The 24968-nt window shown below is 35.9% G+C and overlaps 1 protein-coding gene and 1 long non-coding RNA gene across 2 annotated transcripts; one reads left to right on the forward strand and one right to left on the reverse strand.

Annotated features, from left to right (window-relative positions):
• On the reverse strand, window positions 1-24921 carry LOC141558650 (uncharacterized). Its single transcript, XR_012487108.1, has 5 exons — window positions 24812-24921; window positions 22391-22563; window positions 17259-17336; window positions 2810-2898; window positions 1-121 (listed from the first exon to the last, which is right to left on the reverse strand). It is a non-coding gene; the product is annotated as an uncharacterized LOC141558650 (long non-coding RNA).
• On the forward strand, window positions 11181-16454 carry GDF2 (growth differentiation factor 2). The gene is made up of 2 exons (XM_074296142.1): window positions 11181-11754; window positions 15126-16454. The coding sequence occupies exons 1-2, from the start codon at window positions 11409-11411 to the stop codon at window positions 16064-16066; spliced, it is 1287 nt and encodes a 428-aa protein (XP_074152243.1). The 5' UTR covers window positions 11181-11408; the 3' UTR covers window positions 16067-16454.
• Window positions 24922-24968: the final 47 nt, after the last annotated feature.

The following is a 24968-nucleotide window of genomic DNA, read 5'->3' on the forward strand; positions in this document are numbered from 1 at the left end:
TACACACCACTGCTTGGAGTTTTATCACTAGGTTTTTAAGTTCCTCCCAGGAAAGTTATTCCAAACTATAATGGGAATATTTCTTTTTAGATCATCTCAAGTGGAAAAGGATATATGCCATCTGTAAATGGAAAACAAGGCATTAGTCATATTTTGAGATTTTTCCACAGTTCTTTATAGGAATAAAGTAACAAGCAATTGGGGTAAGTTCATGAAATAGAATGATTAATGTTCTGTATTTCAAACCTTAGACCAGAAAGTTTTGAACCTAAAGTTCATGATTTTTAAAAAAATACATTTTGATAATTATATTTCAACATAACTGCTATCTCTGTAATCCTATGTATGTTTCCATGTATTTGAAAACATTTTTTCTAAGAAGGATGTTCATAAATTTCATCATATGCCTATTTGCACACACACACACGTACACACACACACATACACACACCACAAACAATGTGAAAATAAAGAATATTGCTTTACATTAAGTTCACAGGAACATTTGGGTTGGAATAGATTCTTGCTGTAGTACAAAGTTCCTGAACTATCTCTAGGTATAGCATCTGCTTCTTACTTGGTTGTTGTCCATTCTCCAAGGGGATCAAAGTGACATCATTATGTTGGGATAGAGGTACCCTTGAGTCTAACTGTGTCTGATGAGACCAATACAAGCTTGAACACCTCTAGCACAAATAGTCCTTATGAACATTTGGAGAAAAGATGTCTGTAAATTTGCATATTAGCCTCTTACCTGTGAAGTTTGGAGTGATATCCAAGTATAGAATATACTCTGCCCCACTATCTTCTTTATGCAGAGATGAAAAACTTCATTTCAAATTGTTTTAATTTTTAAGTAGAAACTATATTAGATTTAAACTCAAATGATTTGAGTTTAGTTTTTGGTTCCACCATCTTTATATGCAATACCTTGAGCAGCCATTTTATTTCTTTGTGCTTCAGTTTCCTTATATGTAAAATATAGGGATTTGATTAGATGATCTTGAAGGAGTTCTACAGTTCTACATCCTGTGATCTAGTTCACCTAACTATATTTCAATTGAAACAATTGCTTTCTTCTTTTGAAAATTGAACAATATATGCCAGTCTCAAGTGCTAGTGCTAGTACCCTTCCCTGTGTAACAGATTAGCTGTTCCAACCTGTGCCTGAGTAGATTCCAAGATGTAAGTTCATATACTATTTTGAGGTATGGATTTAAACTCATGGAGGAGATAGTGGGTATTCTCACTAAACTTAAATTTTAATTCTCAATTAACAGGTTTTAAATATATATATATATATATATATATATAATATTTTAAGATTGACAAAGCACTTACTTGTGCTATCTCTTTTATCTCATTTGATCCTTACAACAATCCCATAACGACATGCTATTATTATCACTGTCATATTACAGATGAAGAAACTGAAACTGAGAGAGGTACAGTGATTTGTCCAGTCAATATCTGAGTTAGGATCAAACTCAGAGCTTTCTGCCTTAATCCAGTGCACCACATAGCTGCTTCAATGTTTAACAATTTTTTAACTATTCACTAAATTTTTTCTATCCTAGGGCCAAGAACCGTTCTTGTGCATCATTGTTGTTTTCTCAGTCATTTTTTGTCATGTCCAACTCTTTGTGGCCCCAGTTGGGATTTTTCTGGCAAAAAGATACTGGTGTGTTCTCATTTCTTTTACCAGTTCATTTTACAGATAAGGAAACTGAAGCAGACAAGGTTAAATGACTTTGCCAGGATCGCATAGTAAGTGTCTAAGACCAGATTTGAGCTCACAAAGGTGAGTCTTCTTAACTTCTGGTCTGGCATTCTATTTCCTATACCACCTAACTGCCCTGTTCTGATGATAGAGAACATAAAAGCAAAGTAGAAATTGAATAAATCTCCCTTCTCTCCAGTATCATTAACATTGGCCCAACCATCTTACACATATGGTCCTATTCCTTCTCTGAGCTTTATTTTCCTATATATTTGTTCCTATATGAGCAGAGAGGCTCATTACCAGCAATCGAAACTCATCAAGCTATCTCCTAAGGAAAAAAAAAAAAAAAGACTACCTCCTAAGACACAAAGAGTTCTGATCTACACCAGAGAGAATACCCATACCAGTGATATCTTGTAACTTTAAAATACTGATGTTCCCTTTCACTTTGCTTCCATTCTATTTTCATATCCTTTCATGAATATGACTTGTACTTGTGCTCCTGTTCCTTCATTAGCCAAAATGTGAACATATTAGGTAACTAAGCATATATTTATATGCACACATATACATATGAAGCACCTTTTATATGCATATTTTCATCTGATCTTCATTTCAACTCTGCACAATAGTTTGGATTTGATTATTCTCATTTTATAGCTTGTGCACAGCCCACAAGTTTTGACTCTAAGCTTAATGTATATGTTTTTTTTATATACTGCCTCTCTTTGTCAAATTTTAATTCGTGAATACATGAAACACTGAGAAAGCAAAAACAAACAAATAAATAGGATTATCATTGATCCTTTGGGGATATCTATTGGTATAAAATCCATTAAAGCCTAGTTCTTGACTCTTTCTTAGCTGATATTCATATCCCTAAGCCAAACCATCTCCCCTCCCTCCAAAAAAATCAAAAACATGGGAACATATTGTCATTCTCATATTAAAGCTGTTCCAAAGTGTCACCTCATCCTGAGGGAGACCATCAGCTCTGTGGGATAATGAAGGCCTGAATCCAATTTTCATCTCATGTTATTGAATGGCCTTTTTCCCACAGCAGTGCTCATTGTTTGCAGTGCTTACTCAAACTCATCAGTCATGGGAGGGATGCATATTGACTGGATGTGTGTTAACAATCACAATAAGAATTTCTCACTGCAACGGTTTCCAATCTAGAAAAGAAGATGAGAAATGAGAAGATTTCAAAAACTTCAGGCCATAGCGAGCATTAAATTTAAAAAACATTTAGAGGTATGTATAACACAAAAGTCCTGGAGTAACAAAACTAAAAATGACCCCTTCCTCTCCTTAAGCAGCTTATCATTCTACGTCCAAAATATGAAATGAATACAGATAAGTACAATATACATATGAGTAAATGAGAGGCAGTTAAAAATATTGTTGAGAGAGATAGCAAATCACCAAACCTCTCTGCATCCCACTACAATTTTTTTTAAATAATAGTTTGTAATTTTCAAAATACAGGTAAAGATAGTTTTCAACCGTGTTCCAAGTTTTATCTTCCTCCCTTCCCCCACCCCCTCTACTAGACGTAATTTCAATCCATGTTAAACATGTACAATTCTATACATATATCCACAATTATGCTGCACAAGAAAAATTGGATCAAAAAGAAAGAAAAAAGCAAGCAAACAAAGTGCAAATACTATGTTATGATCCACATTTAGTCTCCATAGTACTCTCTCTGGATGCAGATGGCTCTTTCCATAATAAGTCCATTATTGAACTCATTATTGAAAAGAGCCACATCCATAAGAGTTGATCATCATATAATCTTCTTGTTGCTATGTACAATGTTCTCTTGGTTCTATTCATCTCACTTAACATCAGTTCTTGTAGGTTTCTCCAGGCCTCTCTGAAATCATCCTCCTGATCATTTCTTATAGAAAAATAGTATTCCATAACATACATACACCATAATTTATTCAGCTATTCTCCAACTTATGGGCATCCACCCAGTTTCCAGTCCTTGCCACTACAAAAAAGGCTGCCACAAATATTTTTCTTTTCCCTTTTTTATGATCTCTTTGGGAGATAGACCCAGTAATGGCACTGCTGGATCAAAGAGTATGCACAGATTGATAGTTCTTTAGTCATAATTCCAAATTGCTCTCCAGAATGATTAGATCAGTTCACAACTCCACCAAAAAATGTATTAGTGTCCCAGTTTTCCCCATATCCCCTCCTACATTTATTTTCATCTTTTTCCTGTCACGTAGCCAATCTGAGAGGTGTGCAATACAACTCTTTAAGACTAAAGTAACAGGGAAAACCTGAATTGGTAAAATTTGTACTATCATCAGAAACTCCCTGCCAATGCAATCACAAGTATAATTCTGCGGGGGGGAGGGGGGAACGAAGGCAAAGTACACTATAAGATAGACAGATGGAGGTAAAACAGAAGTCTAGACAAAGAGCTTTAGGAATATTTGAAGGAGAAAATAACTCTAACTGTATGACCCCAGGCAAGTCACTTAACACCGTTTGTCTCAGTTTACTCATTTATAAAATGAACTAGAGAAGGAATGGTAAATCATTCCAATATCTTTGCAAAAAAAAAAAAAATAATAGGGTCTTAAAGAGTCAGACACAACTGAAAAATGACCAAACAACAAATCTCCTCTTAGTTTCCTTATCATAAAATAAATCCTTTCCAAATTTGTGTCATTTGATGTTGTGACTCAATGACTTCTGTCCAGAGTGGTCAGAGAGATTTTATTTACTTCTGAAATGAAAACCAAGTTGAGTCTTAAAGAATAGTGAGAATTGGAAAAGTGGAAAAGAGAATGGGAAAGAGGGAAGATTCCAGGAAGAGATAGAAATGGTATAATCAAGAGAATTCAAACTGAATGAGTTATCCAGGGGATTGTGAGTAAACCAATTAGGCTCCTGCAAAGAGCTCTGGATGGGGAATAACGGGCAGATTGGATAAAACTTGCCTTCTCCCCCAAACCCACACCTCTTCATAACTTCTCCATTTCTATTGAAAATATGTCCTTCTTTCCAATCCCTAACACTCAAAAATCCACTCAGTTGCCAACATTTATCTCCATTTTTACCTCTGGTGCCAACTTTACCCCCACAATATCTCTGATATCTAAACCCCTTTCTCCCGTGACATAACCATCTCCCTACTTTGGACCTTCTCACCTCTTGCCTAAACCTGCAGTATCCTGTTAAATGACCTTATTATAAGACTCCAACATCTGCCCTTGTCTAATAAATTCTTCACAGAGCTGCTAATTTGGTACCCCTAAATCATTGGCCATAACATGTCACTCTTCTCAGGAATCATCTGTAATTCCCAATTGCATCTAAGGTAAAATATAAACTCTTCTGTTGGGCTTTTGAAGACCTTTACAGGCTGAAACCAATCTACCTTTCTAAACTGATTTTATATTATTTCCCTTCATGGGCTCTACATTCTTGCCAGATTTTTCTACCTGCTATTCTTCATGCACGATGTTCCATTTTTTTTGTTCCCATGCTTTATGCAGGCTGTCAATATATATGAAATAAACTATTTCTTCACTATATTTCCTTAGAATTTCTACATTCTTTCAAGGTTCAATTCAAGTGCTCCTTTCTACCAAAAAAAAATAATAAAATAATTTATTTTCTTAACTCTTTATTAGTGCCTTCCCTGAAAAAAAAAAAAACCCTTTTTATTGATTTTTTTTCTGTTTTGTATATATTTATGAATATTCAAGTTATCTCCTGCTAAGTAGGACATAAGTATCCTTAATACCCTCCACAGAACCATCTCATCTTTTCTTTCTATAATACCATTCCTCAATACCTCTACTTCTTTCTTTGGACTTCTTTATTAGGAATGATGAAGCCTGTTTGAATCTCCGTGAGTCATTCAATCTCCTTCTGAATAATAATTATTTTTAGTTCTTAGAAAAATGATTTTAATTTTTTTATTCATATTCCTTATTTTATGGTAAACTTGGTGTTAGTGCTCTGCCATTTCCTAAAAACATTCAAGGATATTCTTCTTTTTAACTCAGGGTCCAGTTCACTGTCCATTTGGACTGTCTGTCCTCAATACACATATTGTTGTTCAAGCTCTAAGTGACCAGAGACATGTCAAAGTCTAGACAAAAGACATTCTTCATATTCTTGATCTTTCTCATGTATACAAACAAACAAAACACCTTTAAGATCTCTTTCAGGAGGCTCTGCAATGTTCTGGGACTTTTTACAATCGACATGTCATTCATAGATAGGAATAGCTAGATGAACTCAACATCCATAGGAATCTCTTCTTCTACCTATTCTGGATCTCCTCTGTTTTTGTGACAAATGCATTGGGTAAATCCACATTTCCATTTTTTATGTTTGACTTGACCTTTTTATTATCAGAAAGTCAATGAACAAGATTTATTTAGTGTTACAAATTCTGAAGAATCCCAAATGATCTTGATGCAAGGAAGGGAGACTCCTTGTTAGAAAAGAACCCATGGCTAATATGAAAATGTGTTTTGCATGACTTCACATATATAATGGGTATCATATTGCTTGCCTTCTCAATGAGTGGGAAAGGGACAAAAGGGAAGGGAGAGAATTTGAAACTCAAAATTAAAAAAAAAATGTTAAAAAAAATCTTGGGGAAAATAGAAAGAAAAGAATCCATTAAAAAAAGGTATTAGTGATATGGAAGTCAGGCTTCTGGCCTTTCTCATTTCTTTCTCCTGAACCATATTACCCCAGATAGTTGGACCTATCCTTGTCTTTTCCTACCTTTGCTTTGAAGTTACTGAGTATCAGAATGTATAATACTTTGACTCTGAATGTCTTATCAAGTTCTTTATGAAATTTTCCTTTTACTTTAAGTATCTAAGCTGCAATTATTTTCATTCACTATTGCATGGCTAGCATTTATATTTTTTATCCAGGTACTAATCCACCCACTCTAAAACAAATGCCTTTTTTTTCCCAGCCAACTCTCCCACACTCTAGTACAGACCTTCCTCATCTCTTTCTGTACTCCCTCCTAAATGATCTTGCAGACTCCCATCTCTTCCCATGTTCAATGCACACGCCACACTATATATATTTATCATTCTTACTCTGATGACCAAATGTCACATGAAATAATATATCTTATAGATTGGGGCATATGATAAAACACACTCTATCAAATCTTTGGTCTTTATAAGAAAAGGAAAGGCTATTTTGTTTCTGTCCTTATATCATTAGCAAAATTACTGATATAATGTTAGGATCTTAATGACTACTAAATGAGTGTTGGAAAAGATGAACCATTTAGTATAAGAAAAATCAATTTAAAAATAGATTTTAGTTTTTGGTTTGTTGCAGATACTAAAAGTATTAGAAAATAAAAGCACCTCAGACAATCCAAAACAAGAATTCTGGCTAGGTTGTGGAGAGTCTTAAATGCCAGGAAAAGAAGTGGGAGTCACTGACAAGTCTTGGGAGTTAGAGAAGGATGTGGTTGGAAAAGTGAAGTGTACAAAGGAGAATTTTAGAAAGATTAATCTAGTGGTAGTGTTTAGGAGCAAGAGGTCAGAGGTGAGGTGCAGAAGGCTAGTTAGTAAGCTATTGTAGTCATCCAGATGTGAAATGTTGAGATTCATTTAAAAGGGTGATAGAAGTGAGAAAGGGAGAAACCTATTAGATGAGCACATAAAAATCTGAATACAACCAGCAGATTTAGCATGTCTATACATGAAAAAATGAGAAATTTAGAAGACCTTCCAAATAATTCAGTGTCTTGCAAAGATATGTTTTACTTGAGTTATTCTGATAAATGGAGATAATTTCAGAGGGAAAGCATTAGCATTAAGTAGGACCAAAAGGAGAGTGTTTTTTGTTTGTTTGTTTGTTTTTGCAGAAGATAGGCTCTTAGCTGAGACTTGAAGGAAGCCAGAAAGCAGACCTGAGGAGAAAGTTCCAGGAATGAGGGACAATCAATGAAAATGCATCGTCTGGAGATGTAGAATCTCTTTTAAGGAACAGCAAGGAAGCCAGTGTTCCTGAGGAGTCAGGAGATGAAAGACAGGAAAAGTAGGAAGGGCACAAGTTATTAAGGACTTTGAATACTAAATAGAAGATTTTATATTTGATATTGGAATAAACTAAGGAACCATTGGAGTTTGCTAAATTGAGAAACATGATATAGCTAGAAAAATCATTTTGGTAGTTAAGTAGAGAATGGACTACAGTGGGGAGATTTGAGGGAGGAAGAATAACCAGAGGGCTATTGTAATAGTGAGGGTCAGCAGGGCCCTGCCCCAAAATGGTTGCGGTGTCAGAGAGATAAAGGAGTTATTACGAGAAATGTTATGATGATAAAATAAATAACATTTGGAAACAGATTAGGAGAGAGAAATAAAAAGAGAAGAGATAGGAAGAAAAGTAAGAAAGAAAGGAAGGGTGAGAAAGAGAGAAGAAAAAGGGAAAGAGGGAAGAAAAGAATGAGAGAAGAAGGGAAGGAAGGAAGGAAGAGAAGGAAGGAATCACAAAGGAAGGGATTGAAGGAAAGGATAAGGGAAGAAGGAAAGGAAGTAAGGAGAAGAGGAGAGAAAGGATGAAGGAAGAAAGAGAGAAAGGAAGAAAACAAGTAAGAATGAGAGGAAAATAGTTGAATGATATCAAAGCTATGAGCCTAGGTGCTTGGAAAGATGGCAGTGCCCTTTACAGTAATAAAGCAATTATAAAAATGAAGGTTTGGGGGGAAAGGAAGAGGTAATGAGTTCTTGTTTTGCAAATGATGAGTTTCAAATGTGTCCATTGGAAATTCAATATGAGATGTCTAATATGCATTTGGAGATAAAAGACTAGAGGTCAAGAGAGTATTTAGGGATGGATAAATAGATTTGAAATTATCTGCATGGAGATAATAATTGAATGGTTGGAAGCAAAGGAGATAATCAGGCAAGAGAAGATGACCCAGGATAAAACCTTAGGAGGCATTCATGGTTAGCAGATACAATCTGTATTAAGATCTATCAAAGAAAGTTGAGAAAGAGCAGTCAGACCAGTGAGAGAAAAATCAGGAGAAAGCAATGTCATGAAAACCTAGAAAGAATAAAATATCAAGGAGAAGATCATTAATAGTGTTAAAGGTAACACAAAGGAGATGAGGCTTGAGATTTAACAATTTAGAAATCACTAGTAACTTTGGAAAAAACAATTTCGGTTGCATAAGAAGGTAGCAAGCCAGACTGTGGGGGGTTAAAAAAGATAATAAGAGGAAAGCAAGTAGAGGGGGTGTTGATCATAGATGGCCTTGTCAAGATATTGAGCCATGAAAGGGACAAGAGATATAGGACTGACTGATTTATATATATCGTCTCTCCCATTAGAATGTAATCTCTGAGGATTGAGATTGGTTTTTGCTTTTTAAAAAAAATTATAATTTTTCTTTTTCCCCAAGTTAACACAGTTTTTAACATTTTTTAAAAAAATATTTAGTTCTGAATTCTATTCTCCCTCCCACCCCACCCCCAGAAGATAAGCTATCAAATATAGGTTGTACATGTATAATCAAGTAAAACATTTACATATATTAGTCTTTTCATACAAGAAGACTCATATTTTTAAAAAAAGAATGAAAGTGAAAAATCAGCATGCTTCAGTCTGTATTCACACAATAGCAGTTCTTTTTCTGGAAACAGATAGTAAGCTTCATCATTAGTCCTTTAGGATTGTCTTAGATCAAAGCTTCTTAAACTATAGGTTGTAACCCCATATAGGGTTGTAAAACTGAATGTGGGGATCAAGAAATTAGGATTTCTTATTTCTTAATCTTTGATTTGCATACCTGTTTTATATACTTATATGCCGGGTTTAAATAAAGATTTCTTGGATGAAAAGGGGACAGGAGTGAAAAAAAGTTAAAGAAGCCCTATCTTAGACCATTGTATTATTAAGAATAGTTGTTATTCACACTTCCTCATCATGTAATATTGTTCTTAATGTGTATAATATTTTCTTGGTCTTGCTCACTTCATTTTGAACTAGTTCATGTAAGTCTTTCCAGTGTTTTCTTAAATCATCCTGCTTGTCATTCTTATATAATAATCACAATTTTATATCATAATTTGATTAGCAATTCTTCAATTAATGGACATCCCTTTGATTTTCAATTCTTACCCACTACCAGAAAAAACTATTATATAAATATTAACTGTTTTTGATTTAAAAAAAAAATCATCAGTACTTAGCACAGTGTCTAGCACATAGTTAAAACTCAATAAAGGCTTATGGACTGATTGATTGGTGGATTTGACCCTCCATTTCAAATAGAGAGGGGAGAGAAGTAAAAGAAAATAGCAATGTCCATGTTGACTAAGCTACTATGGACTTCTGACAGCTTATCTCTCACCTCCACACACCCCCAAGCTGAGGGAGAGAATGAAAATGAATAAAAATAGTAGGGAGTGTGAGTGTTCCTATTCCCTCCTCCTTAACCTTCCACCCAAGAAGATTGGTTCAGCTAATTGCAACCTCTCAAAAGGGAACAACATAATGTCATTCATAAATCTTTCCCTAGAATAAACAACCAAACACCCACAACATTTATTTTTAGACTTGATCTTCACGGGGATTTACTCAATATTCACATGTGACCTTTACCCCCGACCCCCTAAAGATAAATCCATATATAGACTTCAGCAACAGGAAATAACAGTAACAGTAACAGGAAACTTTTTACTTAAAAGGATAAAGGCGACACCAGCACACGCCTCAGGCTTATCGCCATTTTTTCAGGTCATTGAAACCATAACTGGTCATTTGGGGCTGAGGACTTAGACCAGAACCTCATGTACAAAATGGAGCGGAAACATTGCATAACATTCCCTCCAGAAGCAGGGTACCTCACCTCCTACACACACACACACACACACACACACACACACACACACACACACACACACTCCTCCAAAGGGACAATTGAAGACCAACTTGACACAAAACAGATATTGTTCCTGAACAAATAGTAGCTGTAGTCTGATAAAATGGAATTTTAAGGTTTATTTGTATTTTTTTCTAAGTATATTTAGTGATAAAAAGCTTATTCTTTGATACTTGAATTTAACATGATTTACACAAAATCTCAGAGGCTCTGGAGTCCAAGACTTTAAGCTCAGAGGTGTGACAAAACCAAGTTTATTTCTGTCCTCAATGAACCTTATCCTCCTGTCTCCCCCCAAATTCAGGGGCCTGGAAAACTGAGCATATGACATTCCCCACCCCATCCCCCACCCCATCCCAATCCTCTTGAGCTCAGAGCTGGCAAGGAAATGAGGAGGGAAAGAAAGGGAAAAAAACTAATTAAGTAGCCGATAACCCCAAAGTGAAATGCGAATTCTTTACAGTATACAATGTTCTTCCCACAAGCCATTTGTGTTTGTCAGATGTTTATAGAATCATCATTAACTAAAACTAAGAGCTTTGGGAGATAAGAACCACTGAGGCAACTTAAGATAAGTTAGTTACAAGTGTATGGCCAGCTGGCTGACAACTGATGACTGTGGTTAGAAAAGCCTGCGGAAACGGGATGCTCCAAGGTTATTCCTTCATTTTCTCTCCCTCCTCCAGAATCTAATCCATCAACTGTCTCAAGCTGGAGTAACCTGGGCTCCTTTTTCATCCTGTTGGCAGACAGGGCACACCCCCACCCCCCAAAATGCCTTATTTTGCATTACTGGCTGGTCTGCTAACTTTATCTCTCTTGGCCTGCTTCGGGCGAGGTAAACCCCTAGAGGACTGGAAGCGGGTGCCTGCCATGGAAAACACCAATAAATTCTTTGGGGAGGTTGCAAAGGGGGAGGATGACATGAGCTTTGACTTCAAAATGTTCCTGGAGAACATGAAGGTGGATTTCCTGAGGAGCCTGAATTTATCAGGGGTCCCTTCCCAAGACAGGACCAAAGCGGAGCCGCCTCAGTTCATGATTGATCTATACAACAGATACACCACCGACAAATCGACCACTCCAGCATCCAACATAGTGAGAAGCTTCAGCATTGAAGGTATGCCTAAACCTGGGAGAGGGAGGGTCCTCTTGGTATCCCCAGTGTTTAGCTTAGCATAGTGTCTAGATCATAAGAGCTACTTAATAAAAATGTATTGTTGAGAAACTCATTGGTCTATATTGCATGGGTCTTTGCCAATGACCCCTTGCTTTTTTCTGTACTGCCAAATAACAAGCTATTGAAGATGAGGACCTAGAGGTGTTAATTTGAGGAGTCTTTCCTCTTTCTCCATACTATTTAATGAACTAATTAATTTGTCAGTCCCTCAAGTTCACATCTTAGATTTTCAGGCCTTTAAAAATGGTTGCTATTTCTACCCTCTTGGTGGGAGAAAGAGAGAGAGAGAGAGAGAGAGAGAGAGAGAGAGAGAGAGAGAGAGAGAGAGAGAGAGAGAGAGAGAGAGAGAGAGAGAGAGAGAAAGAAAGGAAGGAAAACAGAGAAATAGAGAAAAAGGAGAAAAAGAAAGAAAGAAAGAAAGAAAGAAAGAAAGAAAGAAAGAAAGAAAGAAAGAAAGAAAGAAAGAAAGAAAGAAAGAAAGAAAGAAAGAAAGAAAGAAAGAAAGAAAGAAAGAAAGAAAGAAAGAAAGAAAGAAAGAAAGAAAAGGAGAAGTCAGTGAGAATTTCCTTAGTTCTGGGACTTCTCAATCTCTAATTAAATAATCTATGGTTTCCTTTATGCAAGAATAGCTTATTTGGCTTGATGATCAGTTGGAGTGGTAGCATGCTGATTCACTAGCCAGGAGACCTGGGTTTTATTCTCACTTCTTCCACTAACATGCTGTGTGAAGTTAAACAACTCATTTTGCCTGTAGGCTTTTTTTTTTCCTCATCTACAAAAACGATCGGTTTATTATTGACAATCTTTAGAATCCCTTAGATTTCTGATGTTCTATAAACCTGTGAATCTGAAAAACCAAATGGGCAAATAGCTTGAGATTGTCTTAGTAATTAGAGTAGGTTGCCCTATCCTTCCCTACTAATTAATTAGATTGAATGTATGGACTTTGGTGAGGAAGGTTTTTTAAATGAATCCAAAGATCCAAATAAAAATAGTTTTATTGATTATGTAGAAGGATTGTTGTTCAGTTGCTTACAAATGCATCAATTTTTTATAACTCCTTTGGGATTTTCTTAAAGACTTCTAGAAGTATAGCTTGGTTAATCCGATGATTAACCTTTCTTTTTAGTAAGACTTTAGAATAGGATGGCTTTGTCCCCCAAATATTTGCTTGATTTTTTTTGGGGGGGGGACATGATTTTATCAGTTTAGGAACTGCAGCATGGAAACTCCCTCCACCAAAGCAGACTAACATCTCCTCAGCAACTTAGAGCCTGATTGTCAGCTCCTCGAGAGCAGTCTTTTGCTTTTTTTTTTTTTTTTTTTTTTGTATTCCCTAGTACTTAGCATATTTTCCTGACACATAATGGAAGCATAATAAATGTTTATTGATACACCTAATAAATATTTATTGCCTAAGAGATCTTCCTGTCATACTTTAATGTTAAGTCCTTGCCCATGGTTATACAAGTAAGGAATGGTAAAGGAAGAATTTCATCTCAGGTCTTCCTGATTTTAACATCCTGACTTTAACAATATGAATGTGACATGTATATGACTTTGGAGTCATTTGAAATATGATAGAAAGGCAATGAGAGGCAATGTGGAATAATAGCCAAAAAACCAGCCTCAGAATCAGAAAGATCCATGTTTAAGTGCTATGTGAAACATGCATTGGCTGTGAGACCTTGTATAAAATACCTAAAATATCTAAATTGAAGAAATTGCTAATCTGTATTAGTAGAGAAAGCTTCCTCCCTGGAAGCTTTTCTACACCAATTAAATAAGAGTTCTAGACTAAAAAAGAATGTCAGACATACCACAGGGTAAATCATATTCCCCAAGGTCCAATTTAAGGGACATGCTATAAAATAAATGGGTGTTAGTTTTGCCTCCTGAGACTAGTGTTATCGGGGTTCCCCTAGATTGAAACTGCGTTATCATTACAAAAAAGCCTCTATTGCCATATTTACAGATGCAAAGTGAAGGAGGGGATTAAGGAAATGATCTGGGGAATTTAGGCAAAATTTCACTTTCTCCTATCTCCAAAGAAGGATGATGAAGATCAAAGATTTTTTTTTTCTTAAATCACTCTGATAATCCTTGACTTCAATTAAGAGTATGTAATCACTGCTGATTGCTGAACCATTTCAGTCTCTGGATCAAGTTCTTTTCCTAACACTGGAATTTCACTTCCCCCTCCCACTCACTGCCCTTAAAAAAATTCTCAAGGTGCTCAATTTAAAGCTAGCAGCAATAAATCAGAGCCGCCTGAAAAGCTCCTAGGAAAACACAGGAATTCATTTCAAATTACATTGGACTCATTGTGATATCTCATCCTTCTAACTTCATCCAAAGCTGTGATTTGAAATTAGTTTATTTCTTTAATTTGAAGTTCTTTAAAAAAACTTCATAAAGAAATTTTATAATTTCCATCTCTCTAAAGGCAAACAATGGATCAAACATGTCCTGATTTGGTGCTGTCAAATCAATACTAAAATCTGGAGTGTTCTGATTTATGAATGTAAATCATTTCTTTAAGTAACATGTAATGTCAGTTATTATCTATATTTTACAAGTGAAGAAACTAAGACTATTAGAGGTTTTGTATCTTGCTCAGTCTTAGAGTTATTAACTGTCAGACACAGAATTCAGATTCAGGACTTTTCATTTCAATGACAATGTTCTTCTCAATGTACCATTTTGTCTCTTGTATATTAAAATTATTTGTGTATATGTCATCCCCTCCCTTAAGTAATCTGTAAGCTCCTTGAAGACAAAATGGCTGTCTTATTCTTTGTAATTTTCTCATAGCATCAGACATAGGACCTTGGATATGATTAATGTACAATAAATATTTGTGAAAAGGAAAAAGAGGGGAATGGAAATAGGGAGAAGGAAGGAAGGAAGGAAAGAAGGAAGGAAGGAAGGAAGAAAGGAAGGAAGGAAGGAAGGAAGGAAGGAAGGAAGGAAGGAAGGAAGGAAGGAAGGAAGGAAGGAAGGAAGGAAGGAAGGAAGGAAGGAAGGAAGGAAGGAAGGAAGGAAGGAAGGAAGGGAAGGAACAGATAGCTTAATACAGCAGTAAGAATTTGAGAGAAGACCTAGGTCTGGTCCCTGGCTTTGTAACTACTAACTATGGGGTCTAAAGCAAAGTGCTTCAGTCTTCTGGGTCTTGTACTCAACTATAAAATAGAGAGTGAAGGAATGAGTGGTTGGACAAAATGAATTTAGCTTTGGAGCCTTCAAGCAGGAAAAGTAAATGAGCCAAGTAAAATAAATCAGGTCACCATGTATGTCTGTTTCTATTGCAGATGTTGTCTCTATGTCTTCAACAGACAAACATCCCTTCCAGAAGCACATCTTACTTTTCAACATCTCTATCCCTAGACATGAACAAATCACCAGAGCTGAGCTCCGGCTCTATATTTCATGTCAAAGCCATGCTGAGTTGTCCCATGAACTGAAAGGCAATATTGCCATTTATGATATTCAAGGTGGAACAGACTTCTGGGAAGGCACAGAGGGAACCAAGTCCTTCCTTGTGTCCCAGGCCATTCAAGAAAGTGGATGGGAAACATTTGAGGTGTCCAGTGCAGTGAAACGATGGGTCAGGTCAGACCCAACAAAGAACAAAAACAAACTGGAAATCAGAGTGGAAAGTCACATGAAAGGATGTGAGAAACTAGACATCAGCGTCCCCCCAGATTCCAAAAACTTGCCTTTCTTTGTTGTGTTTTCTGATGACCGCAGCAATGGCTCAAAGGAAACCAAGATGGAGCTCAGAGAAATGATAGGTCATGAGCAAGAGAGTGTGCTCAAGAAGTTGTCCAAGAATGTTAATACTCAGGAAGAGGAGGAAATGGAAGAAGACATAGAGAATTTCTCAGTCAGGAGATCATTTTCATCCAGAAACAAAAGAAGCACAAGTCCCAATAATCACTGCCAGAGGAGCTCTCTTCGAGTCAACTTCAAGGATATTGGCTGGGACAACTGGATCATTGCCCCAAAAGAGTATGACGCATATGAATGTAAAGGAGTCTGCTTCTTCCCTCTTGCCGATGATGTGACTCCAACTAAACATGCCATTGTTCAGACTTTAGTGCATCTAAAAAACCCCATGAAAGCTGGAAAGGCCTGCTGTGTGCCCACCAAACTAAACCCAATCTCTATTCTCTACAAAGATGATGTCGGAGTGCCCACTTTAAAGTACCAGTATGAAGGAATGAGTGTGGCAGAATGTGGATGTAGGTAGTACCTGATCACCTGTTGAGCCAGGAAACAGGATAATATTAACATACTGTTCTGGAATGGAAGGAGAGGGGAGGTATCAAAAGACTTGCTCTTTTACAAAACTATATATTGGTGCTGACAATGTTAACTGAAGTTTGGGAGGGAGGAAAGAAAAAAATCTAAGACTTTAAAGCTGTTTCTTGGAACTAGTTATTTGGAAGCACCACCACAATGGACACTTTTAGCTCTATGTCCAACAAGAGTAAGGTTGGACTTTGAAGGGCCCACAAGGAATCTTGGGGAAACAGAACTGGGTGGTGGAGGATGTTAAAAAAAAATCAGGGAAGTAAATGAAATAGAGGATGGGGAATGGGCAGGGAAAATGGTGGGGAAAATAATACAAAGTCAAAGAATTATGTGTTAGAAAAAATATTACTGAGTATGAAGAGTACAGATGGATCTATAATGTGATCTATGAAAATAGACATCAAAGGGAATAGGAAGTAGGAAATGAATGTTACACATGGACAGTAGTGTTCCTAAGTAGGTCATCACCTTCATCTAGGGCATACTCCATGTCAGAAAACTGATTGACAATTGCTGCTTTATGGAAAGATGACAGTTAAGAATGTATATGTTAAGAATGCAGAATTACAATTCATTACCACTCAACCCCAACATAGAATTCAATTCAATGTGTAGACTCAGGCTGGGAAATTATGACTTCAAAATAGATTGGAGCATAAAGTAAAATAAGCCTCATCTGCCACAGCTGTCTTCCCAACAAAACCTTTTCAAGGATTTTGAAGCCCAAACTTTGCCACTGCCATGGCATAAAGAGGACTGGGAAAATGTAATCCACTAATTACTTTGGTTTCTCTGCTTGTCCACTGCATGGTCAAATGGATATTATTTGTTGTTATACAAATCCCAAGGGGTAACAGTATTACATGTTATTGGATGGTATATGCAGGATGGTTCAGTTCAGAGACTTCAGTTCCTTTCAATTATTTATTCAACATAGTTGACCTTGTAATTTCTTTGTGCATGAAACAGTTTTTTTTTTCTTTCTAGTTTTTCTTTGGAAGAATTTAAAGAGAAGAGAAAGAATCAGTCTTTAATTCACTGAAATAAATGTGTGGGAGTTAGAGATGTCATGCTTTGGACATGGTTATCCAAGATGTACCTATTTTTACCTTCTTTATGACACGTACTTGAATGATAAGAAGTCCAGTCTTCCGTCAGTTAAGGCTCACTGTCCTCTGAGGAACTCTTGGTCTTATCTCTCCTTTCTGATAAAAAAAAAAAAAAGCTTTACCCCATGTAGTACATGCTCAGTATTTCTTCAAGCAATAGGTAGTGGAAATGCTAATATTTATCAGCTTCCTTTCCAGGTTTCTTAAGGGCAGATAGCTTTTTTCATGAATGATCTTATTAAGAGAAAGTGAAAATGGGAAGTTTTATGTTTCGTCAATTAGATAAGTCCACTTTTCTAACATTGGAATCCATTAAATGGGCCGTCTTGTCAAATTAGTTTGGGTAGAACTCCAATGTTCTTAAAAAATTTGGTATAACTCCAAATAAAGCCTCTGACTACATGGTCTTAATATAAGCCAAGCTTCATTTTCTCTATCTTGATGGGGAAAAGGGAGGCAGGAAAAGGAGGATTGTTTCCCCTACTATCACCATAAGAATCTAGGGTGATATTTCACTCACATGTAATCCTGATCACTCATCCTGAAAGAAGGGGCAAAGACATGATAGAAAAACAGAGAGAAATCCAATATAAAATGGATAAAATTTGGGAAATAAAATGGCAGTGTCTTCTGGGAAAATTAGAATACTATCTTACACAAATCCTTACCTAACTATCCAGATAACTGAGTATCTATTCAAAACACTGATGGATTTTGATGAAGGAAGAATTTAGATCTATTGATCTACTACCTGAATCTACAGACCATTTAAATAAATGCTTCTGTTTTAAGTCAAAAAGGTTTTGTAGGTGAAATAAACCACCAATATATACTACTTAGGATCCTCTCGGGAGAGATTGTTAACCTCTTAAGCCACTTAGAAACCCACATTTAAACATCCATACATAACACTGTTCTCTGTACCTAACAACAGCATAAGTAATTCATCATGAGTTAAGACTGTGCTTTTAATGCTTTTCCAAGCTGTATAAAAGTCACTCCATTTTGGAATCAAAAGGGATCTCAGCAATCATCCAGATAACATCTGCCTAAGCAAGAATCATTGTTACAACATTCCTGATAAGTAGGACCTTGAGGATCTCCAGTAACGGGAGACTTACTACTTTTCAAAGCCAGTAGCCCACTTTTGGACATCAACAATGTGCATTGCACACTGACTTGCCCAGGCTCCCTTATGATCATGGTGATCTCAGAACAAGTGAGGTGACCTACCAAGGTTAGACTCCACAGAATAGAACTCAATTCATAATATTCACTTGTATGCATATAAAGTGTTTTGAAGTTTATATAGCATTATCTTTACTGATGAAGAATCTAAATCTTAGACAGTCTTGATCAATATCAAACAGCTAGCAAGGGTGAATTTAAAGTAGGATCTTAGTAAATATTGATTGATTGATCGACTGATTGATAAAACCAGGTTTCTTTTTTGTTTAAGTAAGTTTAATTTAATTTTTTTTTCAATTAGCAAAACCTTACCTTTCCTTCCTATCCACTTCTCACCCTCATTAATAAAAAGGAAATAAGCAAAGCCCTCATAAACAAATATGCATAGTCAGGCAAAAAAATTTCTCCTTTGGTCATGTACAAAAAAATAGGTCTTAAAATGCATCCTTCTGTCAGTAAAAGAATAGCATGGAATTATGGTTGGATGATTAGGATTATAATTAGGATGCTTAAGTCTTAAAAAGTTATTTGTCTTTCCAGTGTTGTTGTTGATATAAAAATTATTCTCTTGCTTCTGTTCACTTCACTCTATATCATTTCATACAGAGTCTTTCCAGGTTTCTTTGAAACTATTCCCTTAATTTCTTACAGCACAATAATATTGCATTAGTCCATGCTACAATTCTTTAACCATTTCCCATTGATGGGTATCCCATCAGTTTCTAATTATTTGATGCCATAAAAAGAGCTGTTAAGCTTTACATATATATATATATATATATATGTATGTATACACACACACACACACACACACACACACACACACACACACACAAGGGTCCTTTTCCTCTTTTGCTGATCTTTTTGGGCTATAGTCCTAGTTTCAGTATTGCTAGGTAAAGAGTATGTAGTTTGATGACTTTGTGGGAATAGTTCTAAATTGCTTTTGGGACCAAGTCACAGTTCCATCAACAATATAATAATATTATTCCCACAATTCCTCCAGCAAATTTATTGTTTCCTTTTTCTTTGTTTGTTTACTTTGCCTATCTGCTGTATGGAAGGTGGAACCTCAGAGTTATGAATCAAGATTAACTTCAAGCCTACTAGACATCTGACCAACTAAGACTAAATCAATAAGTATTGGCATTATACTCACAGTTGGGATAGAAAAACAGAATCATAACAGTCCCTGTCTTCAAGGAGCTTACAATCTAGCTGGGGGAGACATGTTTATATAAAGGTATATACCATATAAATATAAGATATTTGGGGGAGGAGTATAGGGAAAAGGCATTGAAGGAACAGGAAATGTTTATGTAAAAGACATCTCCTGGAGCTGGGCCTTAATATCATTTACAATATACTCCAATCACCTAAGCTAATTATTTATAGACTGAAAAAGGATAACAACAATAACAAAAAGTGACAAATAATAATACTTACAATAGTTGGTATTTATAGAGCTCTTTAAGGTTTACACAGTGGTTTTCAAATATAACAATTCATCTTCACAACAACATTGGGAAGTAGACTGGCATTATTATCCCCATTTAATAAATAAGGAAAGGTGGCTAAAAAAAGGTATCTTTAAAGTTTCCAAGACATTTTATATATGTTTTCTCATTTAATAAATAGTGTAAACAATGATTAAGTTGCCAATTATCAAATGGAGAATTCAGTGCTTTTCATTTTAAAGCTGCCTAGTTTTTTTTTTCCCATATGAACTTCTAAACCCATCATGTCCCTACAAATTCTGAGTTTTTTCCCAATGCTTAGCAAATATTTGCTGTTGGATTGATTGAGCTTTTGTTCCCAGACTATCATTTCCTTTGCCCCCAAAGCCCATTCAAATTGACTGCTACTTTCCTCCTGCTTCTTCCCCTCCTTAGGAGCCCCTAAACCAGGTGGAATGTACAGAATTTGTGTGGGGGGGGGGGAGTTAAGTGTGTGTATGTGTGTAGTACTACTAGTAGTAGTAGACTATTGAGCTCAATCCTGTTATTTTAGGAAGAAGCAGAGGCCTTGATAAATTAAATTATATAAAGTCAGATAGCAAAAGTTAGGATTAGACAGATTGGGAATAGAACAAAATGTGTAATTTTTACTACGTTATGGGGCCTCTTAATTACAGTTTTCTTTGGGGAGCCTGACATTTCTTTTATTTGTTTGTATCAATTTGTATTTTATTAAGTGAAGCTCAGTATCTTTATACAAACACATTTTAATCATTTTCTATTAAATATTTTTTTAATTTTTTGCTTTAAAAAAAGAAAGAAAGGTTCCATTAAATTATTTTTCAAGAAAGAAAAAGAAAATTAAAAAATCTCAGAGTAGGAAGGGACTTCAAGGATCATTCAGTCTAATCCATATCTTGACAAGAATTCACTCTTCAAAAATATCTGACAAGTGGATATCTAGCTTTTGCTTGAAAACCTCTCAAGAATGGAAACTTACTACCTTTTTAAGCAACCCATGATGCTTTTGGAATCCTTGTATAACTCTGGTTCTCATGGAAGCTTTTCATTATATATAGGGATGTGCTAAGGTGTACTGGAACTGATTCCTACCTGTTCCCAAGAGCCAATTGTTAAATTTTCAATGTGAGCACTGAAACTTGAAAAATCAGAAAGTGTTACATATCAGGGCTTGATCTTGTTTTGTTGGTTATCAAGATTTAAGAAAGGGATGGAGAAAATGTTAATGATGCAGATTAAATTATAAGTGTGTCTTGTATATTTTTTTCTCTGATATCTGGTCATCAACATTTAACAACCCACCCCTTGTTACAACAATCTGAAAACTGATCTCATTGCCACTTTAACTATCTGTGGCTAATTCTGGGAAAAAGACATTGTGGAACCAAGTAGAACTAGTTTAGTCACTGTTCCCTATGATAACCTTTCAGTCATCAATCAATCAGTCAATCAATAAACATTTATTAAGCACTTAGGATGTTTCAGACATTGTACTAAGCATTTGGGATGCAAACACAAGCAAAAAATTGGTCTTCATGCACAAGGTAGTCATAATAAACAACATCAAATATATTTCTTCAAAAATGACTCATTTTTCTTTTTACTAAAAATTTGTTCCAATTTAAGGGATTTTAGTTCAGTTTGTATTTGAAAAAATAGCTCCTGCAGTAACAACTCAGAAACTTAGACTATTATATCACTTTTGCTTGGATTTTCCAAAAATTGCTCAGATTGCCTTCTATGTTGATACTGTGAGTAATGTTAGTGGAAGACTCATGCGAAGAGCCAAAATATGTCCATGAAGAATTTCCCATAGGATGTAAGGATAAAGGTTATATGGGGGTCTTGAAAGATCTGTTCTATTGAACCAACATAAAGAATTGAGAAGATACTCAATTGTTTTCTATTATTCTTATTCACTATTAATATTTATGATCATCTATTCTTGAATATTTCTTTAAAGCCAAGGCTCTCTATTATTAGTTTCATTAATAATGATATTTAAAATTAAAATATTTAAACCCTCAAGAATGGTAATAGTAATGATTCCCATCCATACAGCCAGGCTAAAGAGCTGGTACTTTATCTTAAAAGTAATAGGAAACTTGAAAGGGCTTTTGAACAAGGGAATGAGAATCTCATAATCAAAAGACATAATAAAGAGAATATATTATTGCTGTTATTACATCAACTCTTCATGATCCCATTTGAGATTTTCTTGTCAAAAGTTCTAGAGTGGTTTGATATTTCCATTTCCAGCTGATTTTACAGATGAGGAAACTAAAGCAAACAGGATTAAGTGGCTTACCCAGGATCCCACAGCTTAATATCTGAGATTGGATTTGAACTAGGGAAGATGAATCTTCCTGACTCTGTGTACTATGACATCATCTAGCTTTCCCAGAAGGAGCATGGGGAGCAAAATGTAGTCTAGAAAGCACCGGATTAGGAATCAGAAGACCTGGACTTGAATACAGGCTTTACCTTTGACTCCCTGGATGAACTTAGGTTAGTCCCATCTCTTCTTAGGGTCTCAGTTTCTTCATCAAAATGAAGATGTTGGATTATATGAGCTCAAAGTCTTTGTCATCTCTGAATATGATGATGCTTTGATGCCTTCTGTATAATCATCATCCATTCTGGAGGACCAGACAATCCTTGGCAGGGAATAGAAGGAATTCAAGAATTATAGGACCATTTATTTAGATAGATGAGGGATCTTTAAAGAAATTTCATGCAGAGAAGGAGTTCTGAGGAGGTTAAGTGTTCTGCCCAAAGTCTAACAGCAAGAAAGACTAGATGAAAACCTATATTTTCTGACTCCAAATCAGTGTACTTAGCTCAGGAAGACCAGCCACCTATTTGGAGGATCAGGGTAATGAGAAGTATTATGCTCCATACATGACTTCATTTAATCTTCATAACAACCTACTGAGGTAGACTATGCAGGTATGATTAACTTTAAAATATGGTGATAGATTTGTTGGATAAGCACTACCCCAGGTTGGGGGATATGCAAACAAAAATAAAGCAAGATCTTATCTCTGATACAAAACTATATAGCCAAATGCTGTATCTGTCTGTACTTGTAGAATTAGGGGGGAGGAGGAAAATAAATACAGAAAAAGGGGGAAAGAGAGACAGAAAAGAAATGAATGAAAGAGGCACAGTTAAAGTGAAAAATGTAATCTGAAAAGTATAATATAGATTAAGAAGGAGAAGAAACAAAGCAATTATAATCAATTAACCAGCACTTTAAAGGTGTGATGATTAAAGATTTGATAAACATAACTGCTGGGTAATTAAATCACTTTACTAATAAGACTAATATGCTATTAATAAAAGAACAATTATTTAGCCATCTCTCTCAGACCAAAGACTCCTAATGGTGAAAGGGTCAGTTTACATGCCCTTCAAATAGTACGTGTTTCTGTGAGGTGAAAATCATCTCTGATTGGTTAGCACAATGGGAGGTGTGTGTTATATTATATTGGGGTACGTGACTTAGGTCATTCAAATCTTGGTTAAAGAGACATCAGTTTTCTTATCACCTGTCTTGATAATAGAAAAATCAACCTTTCCCCAGATCTGCCTGTGCAAACACAATGAGCAGGAATACACCCACTACATTAGCCCATACTTAGAATTTCTTTTACTGTCTGATTAGATCTTGACCTGGGTAAATCTCTAAGAGAAATTTCCCACACTGGTTGGTTTCTTGATAAGGAAGTAGAAAGAGGTAAAAACCATGGCCCTAATACAATAATTAATTATTAAATATGAGAGAAATATTCATAACTCACGTGTATTATGTTCCAGGTACTGGACAAGGATAAAGAGACAACAGGGAGATTATTCTTGTGCCTAGGGTTGTCATCCCAGAATCTAACAGGTGAAAATATCTAAATATTTTTAAATACAAAATTAATGTTGCTTTGGGTCTTCATTATTTACTAAATTGTGACAGGAAACCTTTGGATCATAGGACTTAAAAGTCAGAAAATATATTAGACACCATCTAGTCCCACTCCTTCCTTTTTAAGCAAGGAAATAGAACCAGAGAAAAGTGATGCTACAACAGTCAGATGGAGTCTCTGATTCCACAAATAGGGGGCTACCCCATTTCACCATGCTTCTTCTTCTCTACCTAATCATTTTTCAATACCTTGCATTTTCATAGCACCTTGATTCCCTTTAAAGTATTTTAATGTCTACAATCTGCACACCAGCTGCATGAGGCTGGCTGAGCAAGGAGGAAAATGCCCATTTTACAGATGAGGAAACTAAACCCAATAAAAGAGAAGGGATTTGCCATAAAAAGTTTGCAAATGGCACAGCCAGGACTAGAATACAGCAGATCTTCCAGTTTCCAGTCTTCTTTCTACTGCCTCACAGGGTGCATGTAGCTTCCCCTTTCATAGGAATCAAACAACTTTTTTTCTTTTCTTCCTTCTTTCCTTCTTCCTTCCTTTCTTTTACTTTCTTTTTTCTTCCTTCCTTCCTTCTTCCTTTGTTTCTTTTTCTTTTTCTTTCTTCCTCCCTCCCTCCCTTTCTTCCTCCCTCTTTCCTTCCCTCCCTCCTTCTTCCTTCCCTCCTTCTCTCTCTTTCTCTTTCATTCTTTCTTACTTACTGTCTTTTTTGGCAAGACAATTAGGATTAGGCGACTTACCCAAGGTCACACAACTAGTATGGCCAAATATCTGAAGTCAAATTAAAATTCAGGTCCTTTTAACTCCAAGGCAGCCAATATCTCCACTGTATCACCTAGCTGCCTCAACAAACTTTTCTTAAGAATTTACACTCGCACTGTGTTAATTATTGGGGATACAAAGAAAGGTAATCCCAGTCCCTGCCCCCAAGGAAAACTTAATCTAATGGAAAGCCAACATGTAAATAACTAGGTACCTGGAAAGCATTGGAAACATCATGACTTGCCCTAGTAAGCCTCAGTAGTTTGAAAAGATCTATGATTTCAGCAACTTTGTTTCCTCCACAGGTAGAGATGACAGCCCATCTATGCCCTGGAATAACAAAATTTCAGAATTGGAAAGGTCATGGGATA

This window comes from Sminthopsis crassicaudata, chromosome 2 (assembly GCF_048593235.1).
Source record: "Sminthopsis crassicaudata isolate SCR6 chromosome 2, ASM4859323v1, whole genome shotgun sequence".
In the NCBI taxonomy this organism is placed as follows: domain Eukaryota; kingdom Metazoa; phylum Chordata; class Mammalia; order Dasyuromorphia; family Dasyuridae; genus Sminthopsis; species Sminthopsis crassicaudata.

Excerpts from the sequence above, each read along its gene's own strand:
- GDF2 (XM_074296142.1), top strand. The coding sequence starts at position 11,409 with ATGCCTTATTTTGCATTACTGGCTGGTCTGCTAACTTTATCTCTCTTG. Across the intron at positions 11,755-15,125 it reads GAGAAGCTTCAGCATTGAAG|ATGTTGTCTCTATGTCTTCA; the intron begins GTATGCCTAAAC and ends TTTCTATTGCAG.